This window comes from Pseudorasbora parva, chromosome 14 (genome assembly GCF_024679245.1).
Source record: "Pseudorasbora parva isolate DD20220531a chromosome 14, ASM2467924v1, whole genome shotgun sequence".
NCBI lineage: Eukaryota > Metazoa > Chordata > Actinopteri > Cypriniformes > Gobionidae > Pseudorasbora > Pseudorasbora parva.
The window spans coordinates 11,476,547-11,489,087 of NC_090185.1; the positions used below are offsets into that span (position 1 = coordinate 11,476,547).

Genomic DNA, 12,541 nt, shown 5'->3' on the forward strand with positions numbered 1-12,541 from the left:
TCAATATTCCTTTGCATACAGTGGGGCTAAAAAGAGCTAAAAAGCCACCAAGTGCGCAAGTTCTCCCATTTAAAAAGATGAGAGAGGCCTGTAATTTTCATCATTGGTACAATTCAGCTATGAGAGACAGAAAGAGAAAAAAAATCCTGAAAATTACATTGTGTGATTGTTAAAGAATTGATTTGCAAATTATGGTGGAAAATAAGTATTTGATCACCTACAAAAAAAGCAAGATTTCTGGCTCTCACAGACCTGTAACTTCTTCTTTAAGAGGCTCCTCTGTCCTCCACTCATTACCTGTACTAATGGAACCTGTTCTCGTTATCAGTATAAAAGACACCCGTCCACAACCTCAAACAGTCAGACTCCAAACTCCACTATAGCTAAGACCGAAGAGCTGTCAAAGGACACCAGAAACAAAATTGTAGACCTGCACCAGGCTGGGAAGACTGAATCTGCAATAGGCAAGCAGCTTGGTGTGAAGAAATCAACTGTGAGAGCAATTATTAGAAAATGTAAGACATACAAGACCACTGATAATCTTCCTTGATCTGGGGCTCCACACAAGATCTCACCCTGTGGGGTCAAAGTTATCACAAGAATGGTGAGCAAAAATCCCAAAACGACACTGGGGGACCTAGTGAATGACCTGCAGAGAGCTGGGACCAAAGTAACAAAAGATACCATCAGTAACACACTACGCCCCCAGGGACTCAAATCCTGCAGTGCCAGACGTGTCTCCCTGCTTAAGCCAGTAGTACATGTTCCGGGCCCGTCTGAAGTTTGGTATAGAGCATTTGGATGATCCAGAATAGGATTAGAAGAATGTCCTATGGTCAGATGAAACCAAAATAGAACTTTTTGGTAAAAACGCAACTTGTCGTATTTGGAGGAGAAAGAATGCTAAGTTGCACTATACCTACTCTGAAGCATGGGAGTGGAAACATCATGCTTCGGGGCTGTTTTTCTGCAAAGGGACCAGGACACCTGATCCGTTTAAAGGAAAGAATGAATGGGTCCATGTATCGTGAGATTGAGTAAAAACCTCCTTCCAGCAGCAAGGGCATTGAAGATGAAACATGGCTGGGTCTTTCAGCATGAAAATGATCCCAAACACACCGCCCGGGCAATGAAGGAGTGACTTTGTAAGAAGCATTTTAAGGTCCTGGAGTGGGCTAGCGAGTTTCCAGATCTCAACCCCATTGAAAATCTTTGGAGGGAGTTGAAAATCCGTGTTGCCCAGCGACAGCCCCCAAACATCACTGCTCTAGAGGAGATCTGCATGGAGGAATGGGCCAAACTACCAGCAACAGTGCGTAAAAAGCTTGTGGAGACTTACATAATTTTTTTTACCTCTGTCATTGCCAACAAAGGGTATATAACAAAGTATTGAAATTAACTTTTATTATTGACCAAATACTTATTTTCCACCATAATTTGCAAATAAAATCTTTAAAAATCAGACAATGAGATTTTCTGGATTTTTTTCTCATTCTGTCTCTCATAGTTAAAATGTACCTATTATGTAAATTGCAGGCCTCTTTCATCTTTTTAAGTGGGAGAGCTTGCACAATTGGTGCCTGACTAAATACTTTTTTGCCCCACTGTAAATTTGAAATCATTTTATAGTCTGAGATGTCATTATATATATATAATATATTTATTATAATTATCTCATATTGTCCAGCTCCACTCATTACTCCTAAGATTACCAGAGACTGTTCATCATCATCCTCATCCTCATGTTCACTGGTGTGTTCATCAGTGTTGAATGTGAGTCATGTGACTCTCTCCTGGTTCAAAGGAAACAGTTTATTGTCCAGCATCAGTGTGTCTGATCTCAGCATCAGTCTCTCTCTTCCTCTGGAGGTGGAATATCAGGATAAAAACACCTACAGCTGTGTGCTGAACAATCCCATCAGCAACCAGACCAGACATCCCGACATCACTCAACTCTGTCACACATGTGCAGGTACGCCAGCACGGCTGATTTAATGTGTGTTTATACAATGACCTGATCTCTGACTTCTGTTGTAGATCAGACTGATGCAGTCACTTTATCATTATAGAGCTGGACACACAGTCTCCATCTCATCCTCCAGTCTTTCTGATAGTGTTGATCTCTGCCGGATCTCTGATGGTTGTTGCTGTTGTCGTGATGTTCTGCATCTGCAGGAAATGTGAAAAAACAGGTCAGGAGGGAAATTATTACCTACAAATAATGCATCTGAAGCCAAAATATTTATCCTTTACAAATATACACATTTCTGTATAAAACTGCAAGCTTTGTTGTTTTAACAGTCTGTTTTATTGCCAATGTAGTCGAGACTCGGGAGGAAGACGGAACTGATTCAGCACTGTGTAAACCAAAGAAAACAAAAAAGGTAAGAAGTTGCCACTTCCGATTTGGTGTTTGTGTAAAGAGGCCTTTATTTTAGGAGACATCATGGTCTGTTTGTCTCAAGATTTGTGAGGTGCATTTAGTTGACGAACAATGGCCTATTCTAATTTTTGACATGCCTGAAAATTTTAAAGGTGTCATGACGCTCGTGTGTTTTTTACATTTAAAAACATCATAACTAATAAGTAATAGGCTATTTTCTACACTGGTTTTCTGAATGCTGGGTTTTGATGGGCGTGATGCACTGGAGACTTGGAAGTAAACGCCCACGCCTAAGATTGGATAAGATTAGCATATTTAATTAGCTTCAGCTCATCTTTCAGTTCAGTTCACATGAGGGAGGGATTGTTTTGAAAGCAGCAACCAGAATGATTCTCTCAATCACAGGGCTCATAAACATCTTTATCAAACAAACCTAATGATTTATTTCTCATCCACCTGCGACTGATTCAAATAATATTTCTGTATTACATGGCCTGCCCGACCAGTGGATATAAGCGCAAACCGTGCGCACCAGATCAAGAAAGAAATATTATTTCACTAGATTCATCGGCCTGCCGACGGGCTTCCATTTTGGTAGCCCGTCTGGAAAACACATAGCCCCGGGAACTACTATTACATATAAAAAAAGACGTTTTACTCACATAAGTTTGTTGCACCATTCCTGTCGGATCCAATATAGAAGGCACGGCATTGTGTCTGCAAATCCACCTGAGACTTGTTTACAAACAATTCCGCGGTGAAATGAAGCAAACACGTACGGTCTTCCCCCCGTGAGCTGGAACTTCATTAAAAATAAATGAAGTATCACACATTCCTAATATTAGGATCGAAGGAAGCTTATGCAGTGACTGTTATTCCACAATATCTTGCCATCTTCTTCAGCTTGTTTATTGCTGCTGGCCAGCGTGATCCGATGAGTCGGTGGACGGGGCTACTGAATTACACGTGCTTATTATTCTGTTCAGGCTTGTTTCGTCACGCGATGACCTAAGGATGAAGCACATGATCGTTTTCCTAATCAACAGTAGGGGCGTGTCCTCTCTTGATGGGGGAGGAGACAGAGTGAGCCAATCAGCAGTAGTTAATATTAATATTATATTTCAAATATTAACGTTAACCACGTTAATATTTGAAAAGCTTTCCAGCACTGAAGAGACCTAAGCTGGAAGGCCTGTAATGGACCCAGAGGTTTTGTTGTTTCTGCTCCATTTTAGAATAACAGAACCTAGATATGCAGTTGTTGTAATGTTAGCTAACAGGACAGTTTTGAACGTCTTTGGTTGTCTGGAGGTGGGGCTTCTGGCGACTAACTCTTGCTTATATATATATATATATACTCTTGTGTACTGTATGCTCATTTTTGGTTCTTCTTTGTCATTCGTGTCACCTTTGCTTTATTTTTTTGCAAAGCTAAAAATAAAGAGACGCCCACGCTTCAGCAGTCATTGTGTGTTCATGCATTTTGGGGGCGGAGCAATGAGGTGAGGGGTGTGTGTGCGTTTGTTTGGGTAGATTTTAAATATCAACAGTGTTTCTCTGAAATCGCTTACTACACCTTTATAATTAGATCCCTGTCTTGAAAAAAAATATTATTTGACAGAGTTTACAGAAGAATACTATGGCCTTCTTGTGACTTGTGTCTGCAATTAATATTCCTTTTAAAAACTGTCACATCACCCAGTTCCTGACTGAGTTTGTGTTTCCTTACAGAGATCAAAGACGGATGATGTGTATGCAAATGTACCTAAAAAATGATCACATACTGTATCTTCTGGAATGTTACAGCTCATATGGGACAGTACCTCACAATTTTAGTTTTGTTCACATTTATTCTCTGACAGGATATGTCTGTTTTATCTTCTCTCTTTCTATGTTATCTTTTGATGTCATTGTGAGGTAGGAATGCATTTAGTGATTCATCAGTAGTATAGCACACAAAAACTCAACTAAAATGTTCTATTTTTTGTTTATCATATGGAAATGTACCTGCTATGTGTTATTAAATATTAATCACATCATTTAGTGTGCTTTCATGTCATTATATTCTTTTTGAAAAAAAAATGAAAAAAAATAATGTAATAATACTGGATATTTTGGTGTAAGGCTGGCGACACACTGCACACATGACATGAGTGTCTTGGCTGCATGGCGTGTCCGTTTTTTTTCGGCTCCCATGTTAACAGGTTGGAGCTTGCACACTGCCTGCATGGCCCGAGAAATAGAACCGACGCCTATTTTTCATGCATTTCCAGGGAAAATACAATAGGAAAAGATGTTTAGATGTCATTTTGACATGAATACATATTAATAAATGAAATTGATGTGTGATCAAAAAAAATTTGATCAAAAACTTTTTGATGAAAGTCTTCAGCTTTTGACATAAATGCAGATATAACCTAGCCTGACAAGCCAGTCCCACATCAAGATGTTTGGTCTGGAAACTCACCATTGACAGCTCAATCCGAGGGGCGGGATAAACGGTTGTCTTTCAAACTCCCTCTGCACGCGATTGGATAGCGCTACAACCAACCAGGTGAAGCAGAGCTAGTTGACAGATTAAACTTTCGTCGTATCCTGTCCGCAAAACTCTGAACACATCTTCCCTTCTTAGAGAAAAGCTTTACTCCAAGTCTTCCAGAGTTGTGGTCAAAGCTGATTCGAAAGACCGCCGTTCGCCAGTTTCTGTGTTTACTAGAAGCACGCAAGCGAAACTCAGCCGTCATTATGTTAAACCCCGCCCACCAACTCTATACACCATGTGATTGGCCTGACCAGAGTTTGGCTTTTACAGCTCAGAAGGGTATTGAGAATTGCTAGACACTTGCGGCAGATTAGATTTGCTGGTACTAGGATCTAGATTTCTAGGCTAGATATAACAAAGATTTAAATAATTATGGATTTTGAAATCGCACGTCAATACAGAACAAAATATTCTGCAGCCTATTTTGCCATCAATACCATAGTATGGTCAATACTGCTGACGTTGTCTTTGCTGTATCAATAGGCTATATATTGAAGTATAGGGCTTCCCTGTACGTTGTGTGTCAACCACAGGGTGGCTGCGTGGCGTTTTCTCTGTCTTTGCACACCAGAAGCGTGTCTAATGCGCCGCCGCTGTGGATATTGATGTACAGGGAAGCCCTATACTTCATGTTAAATATATTGCTTATTGATACAGCAAAGACAACGTCGGCAGTAGCCTATTGACCATACATATGGTACTGACGGCAAAATAGGCTAGAATATTTTGTTCTGTATTGACAAGTGCAATATTTCAAAATCTATAATTATGTTGTTTCTTATTAAAATTAGACCTATATCAGCATTTATGTTAAGCTTGAGACTGTCAAACATGAAAATGTAATTTATTAATATGCATTCGTGTCAAAATTAAATCCTGTAACCCCGAGTTTGTTAAACTACCAGGCCCCTGATCTTGTACTGACAGTGTGAGAGTCCAGAACTAAAGTCTCCTCCAGCAGGAAGAAGTTTATAAAACTCCCTGCTAATGATCCAATCATTGGCTCTTAAGAATTTGCCCAATTAAATCCAAACAGTGTATAAAATACAAAAACACAGAACATGATAGAAAGATGTGATTTATTTGGTGAAATAAGCGCTCAATCAATCTGCCGAGGACTCTCTGATGTTAAAGCACTGTTAACTGCATGCTCTGTTCAGGGCAACAGCGGCCATCATGGCAATGGTTCTCAGCACACGATCGGATTGAGACAGTCACCACCAGGCTTCACTGCAGAGATACAGACACACAGCTTTAGTCAGTCCATATAGCAGCATTCAATCTCTGATACAGAGCACAACATTTAGCTTATAGAGTGAACTGTATTCCAGTTTTAAAGTCTAAGATCTAACAATTTGCTGCGGACGCGCGAATGGATTCAAGATGTTGACGCTTCAGACTAGACGCCATTTTGACGCTCAAGTCGCATTTGGTGTGAAAGCAGCGCAAGGCTTCCTGGTATACAGCTGTGAGGTCCAAGGTCACAAAACGGCAGACCAACATCAGTGGATGACATGGCAAACCAAACCATCACTGACTGTGGAAACTTTACACTGGACTTCAAGCAACATGGATTGTGTGCCTCTCCTCTCTTCCTCCAGACACCAGGACCCTGATTTAGAAAGGAAATGCAAAGTTCTTTCATCAGGGAACTTTAGACCATTCAGCATTAGCCTAGTACTTTTTGTCTTTAGCCAAGGTGAGATGCTTCTGATGCCGTTTGTTGTTCAAGAGTGGCTTGACAAGGAATGCGACAGCTGACACCCATGTCTTGAACATGTCTGTGGGTAGTGCTTCTTAAAGCACTGACTCCAGCTGCAGTCCACTCTCCAGAATCTCCCTCACATTTATGCTGTAAACCAATGCGGCCTTTCTATCTTTTTGCCACTCAGGTGCTGGACGACACGTCACGTGTATACCCTCTATTAGTCCATTTTGTTAAGCCACAAGCTTGAAATGGTGCCATGGGCCAAATTCAAGAACTTTGAGAAAGAAAATACTGAAGAGAAAGTGCGTGAGAATATAACACACCTTTATTTTGGAGCTCTACATTTACGTACACATCCGTTGCCGCAGCATTTCTCATCGTTCGGACAGTCGCTGTCAGAGGAACATCTCTCTGCACACACTCCGTCTACTCCAGGTTTGATTTTTGGACACACTCCTGGCTTTGGTTTCTCTGTGGTGTGTTTGTATAACAGCATATCACTGAATGATGCATGACTCAGCATTTAAAACATACATGTGACCCGTGCTGGCAAAATGAGGCACGATGAGCACAGGTCCAAAATTGTGGTATTTTTAGTCTCTATTAAAAACCATTCAAACCATAATTTAAGACATTATTGATGTTTTCACCTGACCCATGCATCAGTATTACATACCTTCATATAGAGCTGTACACTGATGTCCACATCCGTTGCTGCAGCATTTCTCCGCTTTTGAACAGTCACTGTCACAGGAACACAACTCCGCACACACTCCTACTACTCCAGGTTTGATTTTTGGACACACTCCTGGCTTTGGTTTCTCTGTGGTGTGTTTGTATAACAGCATATCACTGAATGATGAATGACTCAACATTTAAACATACATGCGAGTCCCATGTTAGCAAAGTGAGTTACAATGAGCAGTTTCAAAATTGTCAGTCTCAGTCTATTAAAAACCCATCAAAATGTAATTTAAGACAATATTTACGCGAATACTCGCCAAGACAGATATTGTCACCTGACCCATGCATCAGTATTACATACCTTCATATGGAGCTCTACAGGTATGTCCACATCCGTTGCTGCAGCATTTCTCATCATTCGGACAGTCGCTGTCAGAGGAACAGCTCTCTGCACACACTCTGTCTACTCCAGGTTTGTTTTTTGGACACACTCCTGGCTTTGGTTTCTCTGTGGTGTGTTTGTATAACAGCACATCACTGAATGATGAATGACTCAGCATTTAAACATACATGTGACCCGTGTTAACAAAATGAGGCACAATGAGCACGGTTTGAAATTGTGTAAATTTCAGTCTATTAAAAACCCTTCAAAAGTGTAGCGACCAAATTTAAAGGGTTACTTCAGCGATTAGCATATGGCTTTGTATCAGTAGAAGCCCTGGAGTATATTCAAATGGTTGTGCCCCCCCCCTCCTCATATCCCCGAGACAAGAGATTTATGCATTTTATTTCTGGAAAAATTCCTCCGATGACGCAAATATCGTCAATTAGCGTCATGGGAGGATTTTTTGGCCAGAGGCTAAAGACTACAGCCAGCAGAGGGAGCCATTTCCACATGTTTTCAACGTGAGTGGTCGCGGTTACCTCAGCTCTCGTCACGAGATCTCATTCAGCTCATCACGAGTGTATGTAATTCGACTTGTGCAGTTTGTGCTGTGAGACACTCCCTCAGCGGCTAAGTCACATATTGAACAGACATTCAGTTTAATTGCAGCGACTGTTCTCTAACTGAACTGATTTTAGGAAAATTAGTGCGGTGGGAAAGTGATCCAGTCACAGTGATTCAGTAGCGGTGGCTTTGGGAGTGGCCTTTCATCCCCTGAGACAAATACATTTTCTGTCTTTTCTCAGTCTAGAAAGCACCAAATTCAAAAATAATTTCACATTTCTACTACATTAATGACCAAGTTTAAATGCAGATTCAGCGTCACAGCACTGAAGTACTAGCCTGACAAGCCAGACCCACGTCAAGATGTTTGGTCTGGAAACGAACCATAGACCGGGCTCAATCCGAGGGGCGGGATAAACGGTTGCCTTTCAAACTCCCTCTGCACGCGATAGGATAGCGCTACACCAACCAGAGCAACGAAGGTGAAGCAGAGCTCGCTGACAGATTAAACATTCACCGTATCCGGTCGGCTAAACTACAAACACATCTTCCCTTTTTAAGAATGACTTCAGTGCCGTTCTTTGTTCTTTTCTCAGAGAAAAGCTTAACTCCAAGTCTTCCAGAGTCGCGGTCAAAACTGAGTCAAAAGACCGCCGTTCTCCAGTTTCTGTGTTTACTAGAAGCACCCAAACGCAACTTGACCGTCGTCATTATGGCCCCGCCCGCCGACTATACACGATGTGATTGGCCCGTCCAGATTGTGAGGAATACAGCTCAGAAGGGTATTGAGAGTTCCTAGAGGACACTTGCGGGAAAAATAAATGTGCTGCCGCTAGGGTGCGTCTAGATTTCTAGGCTACTGAAGTACTCCTTTAACAACAAACTCCAAATTTAGCACAAATCAAGTCAAAAGCAAAAATCTAGAGAGAAAAAAAAAAAACGTGTCCCAGATACACACTTGTGTAATGAAAGTGACTAAATTAAATCTATAAATGCCTCCCGTCCCACACAGATATTAAATAAAAGGTTTCACATCAGATGGTTTTGCCCAACAGTTAATCAAACGTTTAACTAAGACATAACAGATGGAGTGAGTGAATACTCGCCTAGACTGATATTTTGAAGCAATTCTGTGTTTATTGGGATCACGTGCCGACCAAAGCGCCTTTGTTTGCGTGTCAGATCAGAGTCAGCGAGAACAGTCCTGTGCATATTCCAACTTCGGCAACATGGGATATTATATAACATATAGAGGGGTTACTGACCCATGCATCAGTATTACATACCTTCATATGGAGCTGTACACTGATGTCCACATCCATTGCTGCAGCATTTCTCCGCTTTTGAACAGTCGCTGTCACAGGAACACAACTCCACACACACTCCTACTACTCCAGGTTTGATTTTTGGACACACTCCTGGCTTTGGTTTCTCTGTGGTGTGTTTGTATAACAGCATAATCACTGAATGATGAATGACTCAACATTTAAACATACATGCGAGTCCCATGTTAGCAAAAGGACAAGTTTCAAAATTGTCGTTTTCAGTCTATTAAAAACCCATCAAAATGTAATTTAAGACAATATTTACGCAAATACGCGCCAAGACAGATATTGTCACCTGACCCATGCATCAGTATTACATACCTTCATATGGAGCTCTACAGGTATGTCCACATCCGTTGCCGCAGCATTTCTCATCGTTCGGACAGTCGCTGTCAGAGGAACATCTCTCTGCACACACTCCTACTACTCCAGGTTTGATTTTTGGACACACTCCTGGCTTTGGTTTCTCTGTGGTGTGTTTGTATAACAGCACATCACTGAATGATGAATGACTCAACATTTACACATACATGTGACCAGTGTTAGCAAAATGAGGCACAATGAGCAACGTTTGAAATTGTGTAAATTTTAGGGATGGGAACTGTCAATTTTTCATTTCGATCATCCATACGTCTCAAAAACGAGTAATCGATTAACCATGGGCGGGGCTTGTGCGGGGGGCAGGGCATCTCCGACATGGAGATATGAAACCATTTTAAGACTGTTATGAAAATATATGCGACAAAAACATGAGATGTCTATGCAAATATGAACATATGACTAAAATAAAAATAACTTACATTATGATGCATAAATGTCTTAAAGAAAAAGAAACTAAACAGGCCTAACGGTCTCAAATAACCCAGTCAATGATATCGGGCATTGTATTTGAGTGGCAACTGTGAATACGCGACCCCGCAGAGCTTTGCTAGAGAATTAATAAACTCAGTCAAACGCATCCTATATGAGATTAATCAGATATATGCCTGTAGTAGCAATAATCTGTGTTTTCCTCAGGCAAAGAATTGACTCGGGTCATTCAAATATCAATGTTTTACTGAATGTTCTTGTACAATAAACAGAAATAAAACTCCGGTCAAAAAACTGTAGCTCCGTCTTTCTTTCGTTCTTACAAAAGGGCTAAACCCATAGACAGTAAAAGAAATGGACGGAGTGATCCCATTGCCTTCTACGGCGTTAAGTGATGTCAGTAAAGGAGCACTCACTTCCTGATGGCTGAGCGAACTGCGCAGGCTCAGACTGAGCTTGACGACGTAGATGTGACGTGAGCCTCCTGTCTGACAGCTGTAGGTCTTCTAGTAGTTGTGGAAAATGAAATCTGAATCCGGTTGTTAAAATATTTTATCCCGTTGCTTTTGGCTCACTATGGGCTTCTCCCCATTCTTCCCCCTTGACTTTATCAGACTAGTCTCCAGGACATGTCTCCACGTCCCCCCGACTGTCTCATAGACAGTAAAAGATTGCCTGCGAGCGTCTCCTCAGGTCTATACCGTAATTTCTCAACTGTGCGACAGAGTCGTGTTGGTTATGACGCAATCATTAGCCTATTTTTACAAAAACAGCTTCTGCGGGGCGATAGTGTAAGATACAAGGTAACGGAGCCTTTTATGCATTGTCGTGTTTCTTTAGAAATAAACAATGGACAAATGGAGTCTTTAAACGCCTCTGATGTAAAGTTATTCACTGTCAAAGTGACTCAAAAATGAATGGGAGTCAATGGGATGCTAACAGCAGGTGATGGCTTGGTTAGCAATGGCAGCCCCTAGGGGTGGAACGCTTTCCGAGCGCTAGATTACCCTCTTGGCTAAACCAAAGGCGCTGAAGCAGTCCAATAATAAAACCGAGCGAAGCATTACAGAATAAACATAGGGGAGAATAACAAATATACATATAAATCCAAACACTTTAAAATCTAAACCTTAATCATATTCATGCATTTCTAACTTTAATATTAAATTTTATTATTCAAACAATGGCTCTTATAATGCCTATTACAATTTACATCTGCCCAAAAGGACACGGATGCGCAGATGAACTTGGCCGCGCTCTGACTCTGGTTGGGGATTTCCTTTATTAACAGCCCGCGCTGATCCACGGGGAGCTAAAGCACGGAGAATACAACATTATATGACAATCGTGTTCTCATTATAATGCTGTGTATGTGACAGATTGGCTGCCGCACATCTTGCGCTGTATTTCATGATCATTCACAGTGCGTCAGGCATCACAGCACGCTTTAGTTTCACTTTATTTCGCGGTCTGGAAGGCGTGCTGTCTAATGCTAACCAATCAGACCTCAGTTACCATTCAAAATGCCGCAATAACCAATCCGAGAAATATACAAATGTATGTTTTAAAGTCAGGGCGATCATCGTTTTCATGATCGATCATCACTGTCACGTTCGAGTAATCGAGTACTCGACCACTGTTGCCCATCCCTAAATTTCAGTCTCTATTAAAAACCCTTCAAAAGTGTAGCGACCAAATTTAAAGGGTTACTTCAGCGATTAGCATATGGCTTTGTATCAGTAGAAGCCCTGGAGTATATTCAAATGGTTGTGCCCCCCCCTCCTCATATCCCCCTGAGACAAGAGATTTATGCATTTTATTTCTGGAAAAATTCTTCCGATGACGCAAACATCGTCAATTAGCGTCATGGGAGGATTTTTTGGCCAGAGGCTAAAGACTACAGCCAGCAGAGGGAGCCATTTCCACATGTTTGCAACTCAGGCATGGGGGATGGAGATCACACTCACAGCTCAGCTCGCAGCCTCTGGCAGTCACGGAAACGGTGCGGACGGAGGAGCAAAGTAATTGTTTCAACTTCTCAAATTAATTCCTATGAAAGTTAAGCTTCCAAAGGTTTGAACTGATACCGCGCTGTGAATATCCCGCGAGTGTGGTCGCGTTCACCTCAGCTCTCGTCACG

At 41.4% G+C, this 12,541-nt stretch overlaps 1 protein-coding gene and 1 long non-coding RNA gene across 2 annotated transcripts; one reads left to right on the forward strand and one right to left on the reverse strand.

Moving 5' to 3' along the window:
• The first annotated feature begins 601 nt into the window (after positions 1-601).
• On the forward strand, positions 602-4,379 carry LOC137039722 (CD276 antigen homolog). Its single transcript, XM_067414997.1, has 5 exons — positions 602-670; positions 1,708-1,972; positions 2,070-2,192; positions 2,323-2,384; positions 4,115-4,379. Exons 1-5 carry the CDS (start codon positions 602-604, stop codon positions 4,157-4,159), a joined length of 564 nt encoding a protein of 187 aa, XP_067271098.1. The 3' UTR covers positions 4,160-4,379.
• Positions 4,380-5,987: 1,608 nt separating this feature from the next.
• On the reverse strand, positions 5,988-7,073 carry LOC137039418 (uncharacterized). The gene is made up of 2 exons (XR_010897644.1): positions 6,957-7,073; positions 5,988-6,155 (listed from the first exon to the last, which is right to left on the reverse strand). It is a non-coding gene; the product is annotated as an uncharacterized lncRNA (long non-coding RNA).
• Positions 7,074-12,541: the final 5,468 nt, after the last annotated feature.